This window comes from Malaclemys terrapin, chromosome 9 (genome assembly GCF_027887155.1).
Source record: "Malaclemys terrapin pileata isolate rMalTer1 chromosome 9, rMalTer1.hap1, whole genome shotgun sequence".
NCBI lineage: Eukaryota > Metazoa > Chordata > Testudines > Emydidae > Malaclemys > Malaclemys terrapin.
This window is the reverse complement of record NC_071513.1, coordinates 58,330,045-58,350,591: the sequence shown is the minus strand read 5'-3', so window position 1 is coordinate 58,350,591 and position 20,547 is coordinate 58,330,045. Positions and strand designations below refer to the sequence as shown.

At 42.6% G+C, this 20,547-nt stretch overlaps 1 protein-coding gene across 5 annotated transcripts in view; it reads left to right on the top strand.

Annotated features, from left to right (window-relative positions):
- The window catches only part of SAP130 (Sin3A associated protein 130), a 33,471-nt gene extending 16,304 nt beyond the window's left edge, over positions 1-17,167 (top strand). For 2 of the 5 annotated variants that reach the window (XM_054039219.1, XM_054039224.1), the window contains exons 11-21: positions 1,696-1,837; positions 2,094-2,215; positions 3,750-4,052; positions 5,157-5,334; positions 9,736-9,840; positions 11,487-11,848; positions 12,666-12,914; positions 13,258-13,383; positions 15,007-15,110; positions 15,908-16,021; positions 16,226-17,167. In XM_054039219.1, the coding sequence (XP_053895194.1) occupies positions 1,696-1,837; positions 2,094-2,215; positions 3,750-4,052; positions 5,157-5,334; positions 9,736-9,840; positions 11,487-11,848; positions 12,666-12,914; positions 13,258-13,383; positions 15,007-15,110; positions 15,908-16,021; positions 16,226-16,384 (1,964 nt within the window). In that variant the 3' untranslated portion in view covers positions 16,385-17,167. The remainder of the gene's footprint in view (positions 1-1,695; positions 1,838-2,093; positions 2,216-3,749; positions 4,053-5,156; positions 5,335-9,735; positions 9,841-11,486; positions 11,849-12,665; positions 12,915-13,257; positions 13,384-15,006; positions 15,111-15,907; positions 16,022-16,225) is intronic. The other 3 variants (XM_054039222.1, XM_054039223.1, XM_054039220.1) reach the window with 3 other exon arrangements.
- Positions 17,168-20,547: the final 3,380 nt, after the last annotated feature.

The window sequence follows — 20,547 nt, the reverse complement described above, 5'->3', positions numbered from 1 at the left end:
ATTTGTTGAGCCCTAATATATTTTTAAATGATGCAGGGAGCGTTCTGGAAGCACTTGGTTAGTCTAGTTAACTATTGGCCTCCTCAAATGCATCTTTATTCCAAACAAACTTGAGCCTCCTGGAACTTCATACCATGTAGTATGATGTATTGAGGATATATCTACTAAGGGATATAAATCTGTCTTCCTTAGTGAAGGAGTAAGTTCTCCTTCAATATTGCTAGAAGTTTTAGCTGGAGCCTAGTCGCATCTGACTGTGTGTTTTGAGAGTAGGACGCTTAGTCCAGTTTATCTCCTCACTCACTGTCTTAGCACCTAGATGTGGAACCTGGCTGAGACATCTGTTTCCAACAGTGTTGCTCAGAAGCTTTTAAAATTGTTGCTGCTGACTAAAGGTAGTGTTGCTAATTTTCAGGTTAGAAAACTATCTTGAGTTAGGTATTCTGTTTCATAGAGGAACTGTTGTAAAACTAGAGCACTGGCAGGTCTGTGGCTTTATTTCTGTTAGGGCTTGTCTATACTTACGCGCTGGTTCGGCGGCAGGCAATCAAACTTCTGAGTTCGATTTATCGCGTCTTATCTGGACGCGATAAATCGAACCCAGAAGTGCTCCCCGTCGACTCCAGTAATCCTGCTCGGTGCGAGGAGTACGCGGAGTCGACGAGGGAGCCTGCCTGCCGCATCTGGACCGTCGTAAGTTCGAACTAAGGTACGTCGACTTCAGCTACATTATTCACGTAGCTGAAGTTGCATACCTTAGTTCGAATTGGGGGGTTAATGTAGACCAGGCCTTAGTCAGTTCTTTCATTAAATCCCTACTGAAATACAACCACTTGTTTTTCTGTGCCGGGATGGAGAATGGTAAATGAGGTATGCTTTGTCTCTAGGGAACCTCTATCATGGCTGGAGATTAAACTCAACTTCTGACTAGCAGAAACTCCAATATCAAGTGTAAAATCTTTGGTTTGCCTTTGTGGTCAGTGTACCTTACCAAAGACTAAACTCCAGAACCTGTAAACAAAGCCAGTGATTAGCAAAAATATTATCAGCAAAGGCCAAGTACCAAACTTTCTGCATCTTCACCTGCCTGTTCCACACTCTGCATCCCAACTTTCAGTCTCTACAAACAAAGGTCTAAACTTTTGCCACATTGAATTTGCCTTTAAATGTATTCCAGCAAGCCGTGTCTGTCTTCAACCACTTATCTGTGGAGGAGGTTGTAGTTTTCTTTAAAATCTTCCTGTAAGGCTTGGGGAGGGAAGCATGGTCTCCATTCACCAGTTGCAACTGGAGAGTTCCATGGTCCTCCTGGGTTTTGCTTGCTCCCATTAAAACTTCTGTCCTTGTCTCCTTTTCCACCATATGGATTGGTCCCTGAAGATCTGTCCACTCAAGCTATGGCAAGGGGAAAAAGGGCTGATCATGGAGAATTAAGATTATTCAGGAATTGAGGTCACTTAATTTGATATTATGTATTTTATATGTGCACTTAGAGCCCAAGGGTCACACATTACAAATGAATAAGAGTTTCCATTCCTTCTCTGATTCTGCCCTGTTGTTAGTGAAATAAAAAGACTTGTTCATTTTCACTGAGGAGAAGAAAGTTTAATCATCTGGATTTCAAACTCTCCTTTTCTGCATCTGCTCTCTTCTTTGTTTTGGTTGTCAATTGGCTACTTGTTTTTCATTATGCAGCTAAGGTGGTTCCTCAGCAAATCACACACACTTCTCCTCGGATCCAGTCTGATTATACAGGAGAGAGGAGTAATCTCATTCCCATATCTGGACACCGAGCATCGCCAAACCCAGTTGCCATGGAAACAAGAAGTGACAACAGGTAGGTGGGAAAGAATTCTTTAAGTAGAGCGAAAGGCTTATCATATGCATGAATTGACATGATAGCTAACGCTTAAGGGGGTTTAAGGTTTCTGAATTTAGCTAGCTGAAAGGGATCTCTAGAATAGTCAGGGCTAGTTGATACTCTTGCTTAGGGAGGTTGCAAAGATTAGAGGGTGGTCTGAGCACTGGGATTGAAGAGGTGGTTGCAAGTTGTAATGATTTGTCTGACACTTGCTGTATCTTCATATCTGTAGGCAGTCTGTGCCAGTCCAATTCCAGTACTTCTTACCAACGTACCCGCCTTCTGCCTACCCTTTGGCTGCACACACTTATACCCCCATCACCAGCTCTGTGTCCACCATCCGCCAATATCCTGGTAAGGAATTGCCATGCAAGTGACTTTTAGAGCAGTCTTGGAGCAGCAATAAGAGTATGCCAGGCCTGACTGGTAGAAGTGTTCAGTGCAGTTCAAGGTACTGGTTCACAGAGATTCTGCTAAACAAGTTTGGGCATTTATCCAGACCCAAACCTCCTTGATGGGTCTCCCATGATCCATGTTCTAATAAGCCAATTTAATTTTGTAATATTCACTCCTTTTACCTTACATACATACACGGTTTTGCTGATGAAGTTGTGGGTCTCCATAACTGGGAGTTGTTCTGGCCTAAGATGTCACTAAACTCAGCACACTAGCCCCTGTGTTATCTATTGTGATATTACATTCAGTTTGCTGTCCACTGTCCCCCACTTCAATTTTCAATGTGCTGTTGCATTTATGTATTGTTAACAATACATAAATGCATCATGGAAGATGAGGTGCAAGGGAAAATCTGGAGGCCTTTGCAGCGGGGTAGGGGACAGTTAGGGTGTTTGGCATGAAATGATCAGTAGTGAAAGTTAACTGTATAAATTAGGGTTTAGGCTTCAGAGTTAACATTTCATTGAGGAGAATGGGGCAGTTCACATCTCTCTGACTATTGATTCAAGCAGCTGCAGACTCAAAAATACAACACTATATCAGTTCTTGTCGTCATGGTTAACATCGCAATAATGAGGGCTAGAAATATATATGTCTTTAAAAAGAAAGCTTATATTCTGGAGCACCATTTTGCATAACGGTTAAATTCCACTGCATTGTGGGTGTTGGATAATGGGTTGGGCTTAAGAACAAACCAGTTCACCCAGTTGTAGTGTCAAGTATTTAGGATTAGAGAAAATTTAAACTAAGCCATATTTTAAAAGCGTTCCACACTTGGATTCTACTTCTCTCTCTTCTTTTGTAAACTATCACAGATATTTTTCTTTTTTAATTCACATTAGTAGGCTCAAAACTGTTACAAGTTTGCAAGCCTGTCTTTTTAAAATAAATGCTTCAGTGCAGCTCTTTCCTTTTTTCAAAAACTGAAAACATTTTGTATCTTGACACTCAAAGGACTCTCTTAAATAACATATCAGTGGCAAAAGTAGAGACACACTTTCAGGGGTAGTATAGACTTCAGTTGCAGGATTCAAACGGCTAATTTTTAAACTTGTGAGTTAAAGAACAAGTTGACAGTATTCTTTCAAAAACACAGGCTTTGCTCCCTTCTTCCTGTTGTATCCCACTTTCTGACTGGTTTTGCAATTAAGTTATAGTATCTTGTAGTAGCAGACAGACATCGTAAATGCAAAATGAAGGCATCTGAATTTGTTATGGCTCTCAGCAGTCTGGAGAGTTAGTTTGTGATGGGAAAAATCTTATTCAAATTCTGTTATCTTCAGCAGTAGCAAGGAGACTGCAGAATGTTAAGCAAATTGCTCCATCTTAAATAAAAATCCAAATAGTGTTTAGAACCCCTCTTTATGCACCATAGGAAAATGAAGTAGTCCATTGGGGTGGAAATAATCAATGTTCATGTTACTGTTCTCAGTTTCAGCTCAGGCCCCCAACTCTGCCATCACAGCTCAAACTGGTGTAGGAGTGGCCTCCACTGTGCACCTCAATCCCATGCAGCTGATGACTGTAGATGCATCTCATGCCCGTCACATCCAGGGGATCCAGCCAGCGCCTATCAGTGCACAGGGGATCCAGCCAGCGCCTATCAGTACACAGGGGATCCAGCCAGCACCAATTGGAACACAGGGACTCCACCCAGCTGCACCAATTGGAACACAGGGACTCCAGCCTGCACCAATCAATGCTCAGCAACCACAAACAGAAACAAAGACTTCAGGTAACTTCAGCCAACTAGGTCCAGGCTATATATGGGATCAGTTCAAGGGAGCGACGTAGCCTTGAATTCACCTCCAGCTTCTTGATCAACTGAAATATCTTAGCTAGACTAACTCTCTGGGAAGCCACACCCTGATGAGAAATAGTATTTATATAGTACAAACCTTTATAAAGCTACAGTGGTAATACAATAGCAGACATTAAATATACTAATATGCGTTCTCTCAGTAGATTTGTTTTTGTTCCATTATTTACGAGCCAAAACTACATGATCAGGTTGCAAGTAGATTTTAGTGATTTGTTTTTTTAAGTTAGTGTTGGTCTGACGATGTTATGACTAAAGCTGGAAGTGCCACTGCAGCTGAAGAACTTGACAAACCTTCTCTGCATGTGGATGATTCTTCTGAGGAATGGCTAGCTCTTCTCAGAGATAGGATATGTTGCCTATAAATTGCCCAAGACATGAAACCCATTACAGTCACACTTTGAAAAGTGACTGCAAAATACCTTCACCAGCTGGACTACCGCAGGAAATCCCTCATGTGAGGAAAAACATCAGTCCAGCTATCCTGAAGACTTTCTGAGGAAAAGGCATCTAGCATCTCAGAGACCACTCTAGCCCCTCCCAGAGCTGGCTGGCAAGCAAATATTGTCCAGTATCTACTTCTCATCTGTCTGACTAAATGTCCTGAATCAATGGTCAGCTGAGATGGCCAAACACACCTGGCAGAAGGTTAGGACACAGCACTGTGAGACAGTGCCTCATTTACAAGTAATAAGCATTGCCAAAGACATGCAATTCTTATGCATATAGTGATACATTCTTCCCTGGGAAGCTCTGCCCCTTCCATTTCTCTTGGAATGCTAGTCTTACCTAGCAACAGTTGTTAGGCAGGTGATGCCTTCCATCTCCCCTAGAGAAGGTTGTTATTAAATTGCTTTGTACAGCACTACACTTCAAAACTAGGAGAGAGCTTGGGGAGCAAATATACGAATACCTACTTTCCCATCAAGTGTTTCTTTTAATAACTGCTGCTTTTCCCATCTTCTTTGTTGTGTTCTGTCTCTCTCTCCTTTTCTTTCATGTCCCTTTTGTCCTTCCCAGCAGTGGTCTTGGCAGATGGAGCCACCATTGTGGCCAATCCTATTAGCAACACATTCAATGCAGCTCCAGCAGTGACCACAGTGGTACAAACTCACAGCCAGAGTGCCAGCGCCAGTGCACCAGCCCAGGGCTCATCCCCACGCCCAAGCATCCTCCGGAAGAAACCAGCTACAGATGGGTGAGTAGGACTTGACTTGGCATTTAATTGCTCTTCTTCTCAGACTAGTCCAGGGGTGCCCAACCTGCAGGCCGTACATGGCCCAACAGAGCATTTCATAAGACTCGCAGCCTGCTTCAATGCTATTTACTAATGATCGATTCATTAGCATTTTGTCGTCATGATCACATCATTTTAGTTTACACAGCGTGTAAATAGACAATTCTGTACATGAAACAACCTATCTAAACACCTCTAAAACAAGCTGAACTTAAAATATAAATCAATACAGGTGACTTTAAATCTTATTAAAATATGTAGAATCTGTTTGGCCCGCACACGGTTGTGCTTAGGTTGATGGGGCCCTCCTGTGTAATAAGGTTGGGCACCAGTCGTCTCGTCCAAGTAGAAGAAATGTCTGTGCTTCAGTGAGGGTGGAAAATTTAACCAGTGCAGGATGCAAGTAAGATGCCCATCTCTATGAAAGATACACTTCATCCAGGTTGCATTTTTGTCCATCCTGTTTTAGAGCAGATGATTGAGTCATATCCTGTTGTCACTAATGGGGATGTATAGGAGAATTTGACTCTAGCTCTTAAATGTGACCTGCAAGGGGAAACAAAATATTTGAGCCACTTCCTTTTTGCTTCATGCTTTTTTTAAATTAATTAAATTCAGGTTTTGTCTGCCCTGTTTTTTCTGGAACACTTTATGGACAACTGGAGAAGGAGTAAGATTATAACACACAAATGACATGAAAGTGAAACCTGATTAGCAAAGAGAGGAACGTAGCTTTAACTTAGACTGTTTAAAACTCCTGCTTAATTCAAATGCTTGAATAAATAGGTAGGGGAAGAACTCTTAGATTCAATAACTCATTCTTGCCAATTAAGGGCTAAAAAAGTTTGCCTTCAACTTTTGAGACTTCCAGTGAGTCCTCCAAGACTAGACTTGACATACTTGGTATTTAAGGTCAAATGCAAAGTAATGCACATTGGAAAACTTAATCCTAACTATGCATATAAAATGATGGGGTTTAGATTAGCTGTTACCACTCAAGAAAGATATCTTGGAGTCATTGTGGATAGTTCCCTGAAAACATCCACTCAATGTGCAGCGGCAGACAAAAAAACTAATAGAATGTTGGGAATCATTAGGAAAGGGATAGATAATAAGACAGAAAAATATCGTATTATCTCTATATAAATCCATGGTACGCCTACACCTTGAATATCGCGTGCAGATTGAGTCACCCCATCTCAAAAAAGATATATTGGAATAGGTACAGAAAAGGACAACAACATTTATTAGGGATATGGAACAGCTTCCACATGAGGAGAGATTATTAATACAGTAACTCCTTGCTTAATGTTGTAGTTGTGTTCCTGAAAAACGCGACTTTGAGCGAAATGATGTTCAGCTAATCCAATTTCCCCATAATAATTAATGTAAATAGGAGGGGTTAAATTCCAGGGCAATTTTTTTTACCAGGCAAAAGACTATATTTTTATATTTGTGTACACACACACACACACACACACACACACACACACACACACACATATCCCTCTACCCCAATATAACGCTGTCCTCAGGAGTCAAAAATTTTACTGCGTTATATCGAACGTGCTTTGATCCGCCAGAGTGCACAGCCTCCCCCCCCCCCTCCGAGCACTGCTTTATTGCGTTATATCTGTATTCGTGTTATAGCGGGTCGCGTTATATCGGGATAGAGTGTGTGTGTGTGTGTGTATATATATATATATATATATATATATACACACACAGTATAAGTTTTTTAAACAAACAGTTTAATACTGTACACAGCAATGACGATTGTGAAGCTTGTTTGAGATGGTGAAGACAGAGGGTGGGATATTTCCCAGGGAATGCCTTACTGCTAAGTGATGAACAAGCACTTGGCTGAGCCCTCAAGGGTTAACAATGTAGTCTCTCACACTCTACAAGGCAGCACAAAGGGAGGGAGGGGAGACAGCACGGCAGACAGAGGCACACACCCTCTGTGTGAGAGAGAGATGTGCATTGCCTCTGTAAGTACGCTGACCCCACTCTAAGTACATTGCCTTTTTAAGTAGATCAGCAAGTTGAGACAGCAAGCTCCCTCCGTCCTGAGCCCTGTCATGCCCCTTTACCCACCCCACCCCTCTGCTCTATTGAGATGGGATAAGTGGGGGGAGGGGGACACCCTGATATTAGGGCCTTCCGCCCCTCCCCCCTACACACAGCAAGCAGGAGGCACCCAGGAGCAGCTCCAAGGCAGAGGGCAGGAGCAGCACATGGCAGTGGGGGGAGGGACAGCTGAACTGCTGGCAATTGATAGCCCACTGGGAGGCGGTTGCACAGGGAACTTAGGGGAGCGGGGAGCTGATGGGGGGGCTGCCAGTCCACCCTGGTTCCAAGCCCCCACCAGCTAGCTCCAATGGGCTGCTCTTTCTGCAAGCAGTGGACAAAGCAGGCGGCTGCCAAACAATGTTATAAGGGAGCATTGTGAAACTTTAAACGAGTATGTTCTCTAATTGATCAGCAACGTAACAACGAAACAACATTAACTGGGATGACTTTAAGTGAGGAGTTACTGTATTGGGACTTTTCAGCTTGGAAAAGAGACGACTAAGGGGGGCTATGATAGAGGTCTATAAAATCATGACTGGTGTGAAGAAAGTAAATAAGGAAGTGTTATTTACTCCTTCTCATAACACAAAAACTAGGGGTCGCCAAATGAAATTAATAGGCAGCAGGTTTAAAACAAACAAAAGGAAGTACAGTAGAACCTCAAAGTTACAAACACCTTGGGAATGGAGATTGTTCGTAACTCTGAAATGTTCATAACTGAACAAAACATTATGGTGGTTCTTTCCAAAATTTACAACTGAACATTGACTTACTACAGTTTTGAAACTTTACTATACGAAGAAAAATGCTGTTTTTCCATTATTTTGTAGTAGTTTAACATAGTACTGTACCGTATTTGCTTTTTTGGGGGGGAGGTCTCTGCTGCTGCCTGATTGCATACTTCTGGTTCCAAATGAGGTGTGTGGTTGACTGGTCAGTTTGTAACTCTTAGGATAGGTCCATCAATGGTTATTAGCGAGGATGGGCAGGGATGCAAAACCATGCTCTTGAAGTGTCCCTGGCCTCTGTTTGCCAGAAGCTGGGAATGGGCAACGGGGGATGGATCACTTGATGATTACCTGTTCTGTTCATTCCCTCTGAAGCATCTGGCATTGGCCACTGTTGCAAGATAGGATACTGGGCTAGGTGGACCATTGGTCTGATCTACTATGGCCATTCTTATGTTTTTTATAAAACAGAGAAACTTCACACTTTTAAAAAATATAAATCATAAACAAAAAAAGAGGGACAGTAGCCCAATTTTCTCTTTTTATGTAGGTGACATTTAAAGGTCTATTGCTTCCTAGAATGGTCTGGGTTTTTTTTTTTTGTGTGGGGATTGGATAGTTTCAGAATTAAACCTTGTGGGAATATTCAAGTATTTTATAGTGATAGACTCTCTCATGTTTGCCAGACTCACTAGCTGACCAATATAGCATTATGCTGCCCTGTGATGATAAATGCACATTCAGCCTGCAGGATTCTGCTTCGTAAGCTCATAGCTGAGAACCATGTCAGGTCATGGTGGTTTGCTGAGCCTTGGGACAGTAATGGAAAAATGGCTGGCACCACCCAATGCTGGTAGAATGCCCAGTCTCCACAGTTAGAGGCTGGTGGCCTCAACACAACCATGGGTGGGCACGTTGAAAATAAAATTGGTAAGGATCCTTGGCGCTCTGTGGAGAAGTCCTCAAAATGGGTGAGAGGAGACTGATAGCTTGGACTTACCCTTTCGGGGAAATAAAATATGAAGCCTTGTTTGAAGAAATACTAGAAGCAAATCCTAGTAGGGTACATCCAGACTACCTGCCGAATCGGCGGGTAGTTATCGATCTATCAGGGATCGATATATCACGTCTCATCTAGACGCGATATATCGATCCCCGAACATGCTCCTGTCGACTCCGGAACTCCACCAGGGCGAGCGGCGGTAGTGGAGTCGACGGGGGAGCCGCGGCCGTCGATCCCGCGCTGTGAGGACCCGAGGTAAGTCGAAATAAGATACGTCGACTTCAGCTATGCTATTCCCATAGCTGAAGTTGCGTATCTTACATCGACCCCCCCCCCCCCCCCCCCCCGCCAGTGTAGACCAGCCCTTAGTGTATCTGATCAGAAGTTTACTAATCCATCACCACCTTAGGAGTGCAATACAACTAGCACAGGAAGACAAAACCTATTCCATTTGTGGCAGCAAGAGATACAGTCTTTCTTCTGCCTTCATTGGCGTTCAGGTTTCTAAAGGCAACGTACCTGAGCAGCACAAGTTCCAAGCTTATCTGTGTCTTCCAGACTGGCAGTCCGGAAAAGTCTGATTCCCCCTCAGCCTTCTGAAGTAGCTAGCACCCGTGTGGAGAGCTCTGTGCGGAGCACATCTGGATCACCCAGACCTGCTGGGTAAGGATTTCAAACAGCAAACTGCATGACAGCACCTCCTGTATAATGGATCAAAGCCAATGGAATTTAGTTTAAGGAGAGAAGGGTGTGTAAAAGGTGTTGTGTAAACATGACACAAATTCATTATGAAGTAAAATAGAAATGTAAAGGAATGACTATATTACACCAGAGTTGTATTTTTAACTGATGTAATTGTTCTGGTGCTTGCACAAGATTCTAATCCCTTAAAAGATCTCATTATCAGATCAATATCTTATTGCATTTACCCTTTTAGAGCACGGCAAGTTAATTATTTTAACATGGATTGCTTCATCAAATGTTTATTTAAAAGGAAGGCCTTCATAATATTTCTGTTTGGGTTTGATTAATAGAAAACTCATTCTTCACAGTTACTAAAGTGTTTTCCATTTGACTAGCCAATTAAGCATCTGTTAGCTCCCTGCTGAAGGGAGTTGACTAGTGTTGGTATCATTATGCTTATAGAAGACAGGCTCAGCAATCACCATTGATAATTCACAAGGAAAACAAATCCTGGCATTCTGTCTAAAAGTAAAGCAAAGGTTGTAGAGCTCGTAGTTAACAATGCTTGGAAATGAATGCTGCTGCAGAGGGTTCAGCTAGAACCGCCTTGTCAATTACATGATCCAGATCCGAGAAGAACGTGTGTCATCACCTCTTTCTATCACCTCCCCTGCCATAGATTTATCTTTTTTAATTTGGATCTAGTCATGAGATTTATATATATATATATATATATATATATATATATATATATATATATATATATATATATATATATATATATATATATATAAAAATAAAATATCAATGGCTTTTAGCCAGGATGGGCAGGGATGGTATCCCTAGCCTCTGTTTGCCAGAAGCTGGGAATGGGCAACATGGGATGGATCACTTGATTACCTGCTCTGTTCATTCCCTCTGGGGCATCTGGCATTGGCCACTGTCAGAAGACAGGATATTGGGCTATATAGACCTTTGGTCTGACCCAGTATAGCCATTCTTATCTTCTTATATTATGGGAAGGAGAATGATACTAAAACCTATCTTCTAAGAAAGCGCTCTTGGTGAAACAGCACAAGAAATCAATCTCCTGATTACTTGCGAGATCAGTGTAAATTATCTGGATGTCACTGAGGGCACGTCTACACTTACCTCCGGAGCAATCAATTCAGCGGGAGTTGATTTATTGCACGCGATAAATCGACTGCTGAGCACTTTCCCGTCGACTCCAGTACTCCACTGGAGTGAGAGGCACAGGCGGAGTCGACGGGGGATCGTCGGCAGTCGACTTACCGCAGTGAAGACCCCGCAGTAAGTAGATCTAAGTACGTCGACTTAAGCTACGTTATTCATGTAGCTGAAGTTGCATAACTTAAATCGATTTCCCCCCACCCTCCCAGTGTAGACCAGGCCTGAGTTAGGGATGAACATTTTGAGGTAAACATTCCACAAAGTATTCCACATTACTGAGGTAAACATCATGTACTGGGGCAGGAAAAAATGGGTTTTCTGAAGGAGCTAGCTTCAAAGCTCAGTTCATTAACTTTACAGACTTTGTCTGCGGTAGAAAGTCATGGCAGCAGCACTTAAGATGTTGAGTGGATTAACTAGTTTTTATGTTTTAGTGCCAAGCCTAAACCAGAAATCCATGTCTCTATGGCTACTCCAGTCACTGTGTCTATGGAAGCAGTGTCCAATCAAACCAGCGAGCAGCCCACCATTGCAGTCCCACCTACCTCTCAGCAGCTTCCATCTGCCATTCCAACAATTATTGCAGCAGCTAGTCCACCTTCTCAGCCGACAGCACCTCTGTCAACCATTCCAGGAGCAGTTCCAGCTGCTCCAGCCACTTCTACCACAATTATAGCTGCGCCTCCACCTCCATCAACTATGAGTGGGGCCCTCTCCACAGTATTGGGACCCCCAGCACCAGAGATAAAAATCAAAGAGGAAGTGGAACCTATGGACATAATGCGACCAGTCTCAGGTAGGCTTCTGATTAAAGTAACTGCAGTCACTCCTTTTTTGGGGCGTGATGGTAAGGGCTTCACCAAAACCAACATGAAACTCCCTTGGATAGTGGTACAGCATGCCAATCATAGGGTTGCCATCGGAGTAATTTTAAATAATTCCTAAAGATTCTCTTGTTCTTGTTTTATTTCAGTGAAAGTCCAGAGTCTACAAACTTGTTTGAATCTTGTTTTCAGTGACATGAATGGGCATGAAGTTCTGATGGGCTGGTATCCCAGTGACAACTGGAATGGAAAATGAGGGTCCTGTTGATTCCTAAGCAAGGAATCTTTCTAGATAAATGGGTTTGAGATCAGTTTTAGTCATAGCAGGGGAGGACATTGTAATGCCAGTGACTATGAACTGTCCATCTTAAATGTAAGAGTTTGCAGAGTGGCCACTGAACCCCTTCCATTTAAAAATTGAGCCTAGTTCCTTGAATTTTCTTGTACAATTGTTTGGATACCCCATATGCTTAGGGAGGAGGCGAGACTGAAATAACAGCAGAGCAGTAAAATCTGACTTCAGTCATACAAAACTGATATAAAAACCCTTAAGCATAGATTTCCTCCTCCATACAAACAACGTTTAAGTTCCTTTTCCTTGGACAGCTAGTACGTACTGTTCTATTACCCCTTCTTTCCCCCAGTAAAATGAAATTATTTTCAGGATAGATGTCACTGGGACAGCACTTAGACGGTATTAGCTTGTCACTTTCACACTAGCTGACATAAAGTTGCTCTCTCTTCTGGCTGTCAGGCTCTTAAACATTTCTCTTTCTGTTTCTATCTTAGCAGTTCCTCCATTGACTACAAATACCATGTCTCCATCTCTTGCGTTGCTGGCCAACAACCTTTCCATGCCCCCGAACGACCTGCCACCTGGTGCCTCCCCAAGGAAAAAGCCCCGGAAGCAGCAGCATGTAATCTCCACAGAGGAAGGAGACATGATGGAGACTAATAGTACTGATGATGAGAAATCCACTGCCAAAAGTCTTCTGGTGAAAGCAGAGAAGCGCAAGTCTCCTCCAAAAGAGTATATAGGTAATGGCATCTCTGATGATAACTGCTTTCTCTGCTCAAATATCTGCTCTTCTCTTTTCCTCCAAATTAGCGTCCTTTGTTCCCTGCCTCTACAATAATGAGACTTCTGTTAAACAAGAAACCTGAGTTACAAATTAATAGTTAGCCCTTCCATTGTGCTTTTCAAAACATCTGTTTCTCACAAGGTCCATCTCAGTTTCACCATCTGTAAAATGTTAAGTGACTCATTCAATCCCAGAGAGGAAATTGGCACCTGAGCTGCTTCCTGGTCTTCTGCTTAAATCACTAGATAATGCCAGTCTCTTCTAGTTGAAACTGCTTGTTTCTCTTGGCTCTTTCTTAGATGAAGAAGGTGTCAGGTACGTCCCTGTGCGTCCAAGACCCCCTATCACACTGCTCCGTCACTATCGCAACCCCTGGAAAGCTGCCTATCACCACTTTCAGAGATACAGTGATGTCAGAGTGAAAGGTCAGTTTATTTTTTTACAGGATTTCCTATTGCCCATACGTAATGCTGGGAACAGTGTCTTATGAGTGGTTGTAGTCATATAGACAAAGGAGTTAAGTAACTGTAATGTGGCAAATAGAACTTGTTTCCTGTTCAGATATGTTCATCATGTGAGCTAAAGGAAAACTTCTACTAGCTATCAATGATGCTATCTCTTGTCAGACCTCCTGACGGTAGAGGAAGAAAGTCACACTTAAACAGGCCTGACCTTCCACCTACCAGAGAGAAGTAACACACACCAAAAGTAGCCATCATATTATACTTCTGGGGGAATTTTGTGCCACTGCGCATGCACAGAATTTATGTCCCCACAGATTTCTTTGCTTCCCCACAGAAAAATGACTTTCTGACGGGGAAGCAAAGAGAATCCACAAGAGCAGTCATGTGACCCTACCCAGCTGGCAGAGAGGTAAATCACTGTGGGGCAGGGGGAAGGACCGGGGAAGACCCAGCTGGTGCCTCCTACCCTGCACCTGGCTCAGCTGCTAGTCCCAGCTGGGCTGGGGAGGACGGGACTTCCTCTTCCCCTGTAGGCATCCGGGGCCGTGTCAGACCCACCCCTAGATTTCTTCCCTGGCTCTAGGAAGCTCTGCAAACTCTCCTCCTCTTCCCTCCCCCTCCACACTTCCTGCACCCATTGCACCTCAGCTCAAAGGGGAGGGATCACTGTCCAGTGAGCTGCACCCCCATGCATCCAGACCCTCCCACTGACAGACACACACACACACACACACACACACACAGACACACACACACACACACACACGCCCCAAAAAGCCCCACTCCCCCTGGACCACCCTGACAACCCACCCGCACCCAGATCCCAACCAAGTTCCAACCAGCTGCACCTGGATCCCCACCCCATTGAGACACCCACATCCACACCCCCTGTGCTGAGTCCTAACCGCCTTCACCTGGACTCCCCTGCAGAGTCCTATTGCCGTTGCACCCAGAACCCCCCAACAAGCCCCTGTGCATCTAGATCTCCCCGCGCCCGGATCCCCCACTGAGCAGCCTGCACCCAGATGGCAGGCTGAGGAAGCAGCGCAGTCTGGGCAGGCACCCAGAGCAGCTGCCTGCCCAGCTCCCTGCCCTGAGTACTGCTTTTACACAACTGGCTCCTGCCCTGAAGGGAAAACAACCCTCCCGCAGCCCCAGAATTACATCACTCTGCCCCTTCCCCGCTCCAGCCCCTGCCTCCAGCTGCCCCCTCTCCCTAGTGCTGAGGGAGTTGGACAAGAGGAGGAGCAGGGCTGGGCTGCCCTGTCTTCTCCTCTGCAGGTACAGAGGAAATATTGTAGAGGCAGAAACATAGTCCAGCCCCCACACTATGTCTATAGTGGGAGCACTAACCCTTACTGTTGTCCCGTCACCCCTCCTCCCCACCCCAGTTCTGCTGCCCCTACTTCCACATATGTCTGAAATCTTCAGATATCTGGTACATGAGTGGATATTGCTGTCCTGACCAACTGATCTGTGTTAGGTTCTTATTGGAGCATATGGAGGGGGAAAAAAATCTTACAGTATCGTAACTGTCCTTTGTTCCTATGTTAGACATATCAGATTTGTGTTCTTTGGTTTTAGAAGAGAAGAAGGCTATGTTGCAGGAGATTGCCAATCAGAAAGGGGTATCCTGCCGTGCGCAAGGTTGGAAAGTCCATCTCTGCGCAGCACAGTTACTGCAGTTGGTAAGTGAATGGGGCTTACCAGTTGAGCTTCCTACAACATGGGGAAAGTAGGAGAACTCCTAGATGAGCATTAGCTGTTTTGTAAGCATCATGAATTAGAAAAACACATCAGACGCTGGAGTATCTCAGACTGTTTGGTCTGTAGGGAGTTGGCCATATGAGCTTCAGTTGTCGGGAATGTTTTGCGTGTGGTTCAGAAACTTCAGAGTGGTGGAGGTTTGGATCCAGACATAAAAGCTGATGCATTCTGTTCAGATGCTCAAAACTGGCAACTCCCTCCCTGTGATGCACAGATCTGAAGATGAGTCTGTTTGGGATGGTGCTGCTGATAGGAGGAGGCAGCACTGCTCCACATTCTTGGATGTTTCTCTTTTGGGTTCGGGGTGAGGTAGGTGCTCTGCATTCTAGCATCAAATTCCCCCAAACCTCTGCATTCCCAGAATAGAATTGAGGAAAGAAGGGAAGCAGCTCTGCATTTCAGCAGGATCGGGGCTGCTGTGGATTCAAATGTGGGGATGCAATTTGTACTCCTCTGAATTCTTCAAAGCATCTGTTTCAGGGGCAAGAGTCAGAGCGCACTGGTGAGGATCTATGCTCGTTCAGAAGTGGAGCAATCCTTTTATAGGATGTTAGTATGAAGAATAACACTACATCAAAGGCTCCATCATGAATAAGCAACATGAGTAGCTGAGGGAGGAGCAGAATAGCCTCACTTGTTTGTGTATAATTTTCTTAATATGGAGGAATGTTGTGCATTCCAGTGATGGGCATTCTCACTAAGGTCTCATGTCTTCTAGACTAACCTGGAGCATGACGTGTATGAGCGCCTCACCTCCCTGCAGGAAGGGATAATCCCCAAGAAAAAAGCAGCAACTGATGATGACTTACATCGAATAAATGAACTGATACAGGTAAAAGTTGATGGCTCAGTATATCTACTTTACCCTTAATTACAAACTCATTCTATTGCTGGCTATGGTGCAGTTAGTAAGAACTACCAAGGGGGAAAAAATGTTAGTCTATTTCAAGAGTGATTATTCAAAGGTGACTTACAGACTTGGAAGTGACAGAGAGAGAGAGTTCTGCTCTTAATGACCGTGGTGTGTGTATTTCAGGGGAATATGCAGAGGTGTAAACTTGTGATGGATCAGATCAGTGAGGCCCGAGACTCCATGCTGAAGGTCTTGGATCACAAGGAGCGTGTTCTGAAGCTCTTAAACAAGAATGGAACCGTCAAGAAAGTGTCCAAATTAAAGCGAAAGGAGAAGGTCTAGAGCCAGAAGAATAAGGACTCTGGAAATGGAGAACGTGTACAGAATGGAGTTGTTCAGTCTTTTTTTTTTTTTTTTTTTTTTTTATTTTGGGTTTATTTTGAAGTAGAGCATCTGACTAAAAAGGATGAGTTCTAGAGAACACAGATGGATGTGTGGAGCCCATTGACCTGGAGGGATTGGCCTGGATCTGTCATAATGAACAAAGATTTTTCTCTCAGGTTCATCCCTTTTAAACTCTTTGAAGTCACATTTGTTTAACCTTCCTGACGTGTCAGTGCCTACTAACTGGTACTCGTAATGCAGTGTGTGATGGACAGTCCCCTTTTCATTTTAGAGTTTAGAGGTAACTTACAGGTTTGTCCATGAATTCCTGCAGGAGATCTCAAGAATTTGATCTGAAAGTTTTGGCTCAGACTGCCAGGAGCTTTTCAAACCATAGAAAATGACACCACTTCCAGTTACCTAATCCCCCCCCCCCTCCGTTTTTCTGACTTTCCAAAGTCTGAAGTAACCTCCTTAAACCAGTGCCATTGCACTAGATCTGCCACATTTAGAATCTCCTGGTTCTGAAGTCCTAGCTGTCAATTTTTTTTTTTAAGGAACCATTTCAAAGTGATTTTGTAGTATCTGTTGTGTGTGTCCATGTTGGTGCTCTCGGATACTTGTTTTGAAGTACTTCTCTTCCAACACAGTACTTCTTGTAGCTGGTGTGATGCTGTTAATTGTATGTACCACATACATCCTGAAAACTTTAATAAAGGACTTGGAGACTTTTGTACCTGAGCTGTTTGTATATTTTTATGCTATAGAAAATACACAACCCATAAGCTCTAAAAGAAACTCATCCCCTGAAAGACATTGCAGGAATGAGGAGCTGGATTTTGGAAAAAGAAATCTACCTCTTCTGCTGCTGTCAGGAAAGATAGTTCATTGGGGTTTCAGCCTATATAGGTGCAAGTGTGGTTTTCAGTTTTATCCTGAGTTTCCATAAGGGTTGCCAAATTATTCCACTAATGAAGAGTTATTAATTCTGAGTAACTATGCACAGTACACACAAACTTCCATGACACCACCTTGCTTTGGGAAGTAATTTAGTTTTCATTTTGAGTTCTAATCTTCAGGTGGCTAATGGTCACTGGAAACTCAATGTATTTTTCTGACCATCTGAAATTGTCCAAAAAAGCTGCTATTTCATTCTGTAGCATAAAGAGATTGGAAGCACTGAATATGAATAAAACTCATTATATCAAGGTGAGCGTGCTGCTTTTTTCATATGCACCATATTTCAGATCCATCTGCCAAGACAACAGTCTCATTCTGATTTGACTCTAGTTTTATTTAAAAAGAAATATACATCTCCATAATGCATTTCTGATAATGGTACAGTAATTTTGGCTAATATGGAACAACTTAAATTGTGGTGTGGAACTTAACTTTTGGAAGGAGTGGGGGGGAGGAGGAGAGTGAAAACGTCAGTAAAATACCATTGAAAAACTTTTAAAATATGTACTTACAGGCTTGTAAAAATTTAATTCTGCAAAGAAATAAAGGAACTAATTTTTCATACTACAAAATGTGGAAGGCAAGCTGTGGGATCAAATCACTTTCACTTATCAGTTTTATTGCTTGTGGTTCAGGAAAGGACTATCTTGAATGCTGGGAAATGCACATAATATTGTCCAAACACTGTTTGGCATAAAGTAATATAGACTCAATGAAGAATGAATCTGCTCAGCTGAGCCTAGGTTTTACAGGTTTGAAATACTCAATTTTATCTACCACAGGAGCAAGCTTAAATTCCCCTTTCAGGCTGATAACTGCCAGCCTTCAGCAGAAAATGGCTTTCTGAACAAATCATTTGTCATGATCAGAAATGGTTTTTACATGAACATTATGGCTTTATAGGTCTTGCTCTTAGATGCTTTGCTGTTTTATTCCAAAAAGCTATTCTTAATGTAATCCTTTCAACTAGGACATTATCATCTAAGCCTAAATGGTTTCTGTAATAATTGAGATTGATACTATACATCTATTTATATACAAGACCTTCATTTTTTGGATGGAAGGCTGAAATTCCTGAAACACTGAAATGAAATACAGGCAACTTCAGAGTCCGTTTAGTGCTGAGGAAACTACTGTTTTTAGGCAGTAACAAGGAGCAGATAAGGGCCATTTGTGCTCAAGGATTTTTAAAAAGAGTTCTGAAATTTTGTTTGCCTGTAACTTGACAAATCTATCTTTAATTTTTCTCTGCCTCAATCTTGGGCCAGACCTTCAGCAACTGCAAAATGGTGGCACTCCATTGTCTTCAACAGAGCTATGCTAATTTACACCAGCCACTGATTTGCATGCTTGTTGGCAGATGCAGCGAACTCAGCTCTCTGAATTTGGGCAGGTGGGATGCTGTACTGGGGATAAAACCTGGGCTCAGACCATTTTTTGTTGTTGCTTGAAACAGCAGCAGTCCTCCTCACAGCATTTTGCTGCCTCTTTGGATACATTACCCCTTATGATAACCTGAAGAAATGTATGTATATTTTTAACATTTTGGGCAATGTCTGGAGTGCTGGTAGAGCTAGTAATTCTTGTGTAAGATTTCTCTACACAGCTTTGTCAATTCATTTAGCCTGACTTGCAGCTCGAGACCTTCACTCTCCTTCAGAGGAAAGACTAGTAACTCTCCTTTCTTTATAGGCAGCTAACAAATTACTGTGAAACCAACAGCCCCATTTCTCCTTCAAACCCTGGGGAGTTCCTAAATTAAGTATGGTTTTGGGTGTGTTTCAGTGTTCCTATTTTTTAATTCCAAAATGCTTCTGGATTGAATATTGTCAAACTCTCTGGGGTGAAAAGGCAAAGCCATACATTCTTTATTTCTACCATAGAGTTCCAAATTTTCTATACCCTACACTCATTCTTCACAACATTGCTGTGAGGTGAAAGAATGCAGAGATTAAAAGATTTTTCCCAACGTTACCAACTAGAACTAAAATTTAGTTTTTGGCTTGCCATTTTATGCTCCCATCTCTCCTATAGCAATACCTAGGGGTTGCCACCACTATACTTCATAGGAAGTGCCTTATATTCAAAGTACTCTAGCTTTCATGCCCTACAGCCTCAACCTGTAAGTGTGATGCACCCCACTTATCAACATCTAACCACACACTTCCCACATGAACCAATCTTCAAAGGTGAGAGGGTCAGTCAGTGTATTAGTGTAACTGTGCTATTAAGCTATTTTTATTCAGATTCCTAAATAAATTGATGTTTTGAGTAGGGCTGTCAAGCTATTGAAAAAAATAATTGCAATTAATCGTGCAGTTAAACAATAACAGAATACCATTTATTCAAATATTTTTGGATGTTTTCTACATTTTCAAATATATTGATTTCAATTACAACAAAGAATACAAAGTGTACAGTGCTTACTTTATATTTATTTTTTATTACAAATATTTGCACTGTAAAAAACAAGAAATAGTATTTTTCAATTCATCTAATGTACTGTAGGGAAATCTCTTTATTACGAATGTAGAATTATGTACAGAAAAAACCTGCATTCAAAAATAACAGTGTAAAACTTTAGAGCCTACAAGTCCAATCAGTCCTACTTCTTGTTCAGCCAATCGCTACGAGAAACAATTTTGTTTACATTTACAGGAGATAATGCTGCCTGCTTCTTCTTTATTGTGTCACCGGAACGTGAGAACAGGAGTTTGCATGGCACTGTTGTAGCTGGCATCGCAAGATATTTACATGCCAGATGTGTTAAGATTCATATGCCTCTTCATGCTTTGGCTATCGTTCCAGAGGACATGCTTCCATGCTGATGATGCTTGTTAAAAAAATAATGTGTTAATTACATTTGTGACTGAACTCCTTGGGGGAGAATTGTATGTCTCCTGTTCTGTTTTACCCGCATTCTGCCATATATTTCATATTATAGCAGTCTCGGATGATGACCCAGCACATGGTATTCGTTTTAAGAACACTTTCACTGCAAATTTGACAAAATGCAAAGAAGGCAGCAATTTGAGATTTCTATTGACACCTAGAGCACTCAACCCAAGGTTTAAGAATCTGAAGTGCCTTCCAAAAACTGATCAGGACAGGGTGTGGAGCATGCTTTCAGACATCTTAAAAGAACAACACTCTGATGCAGA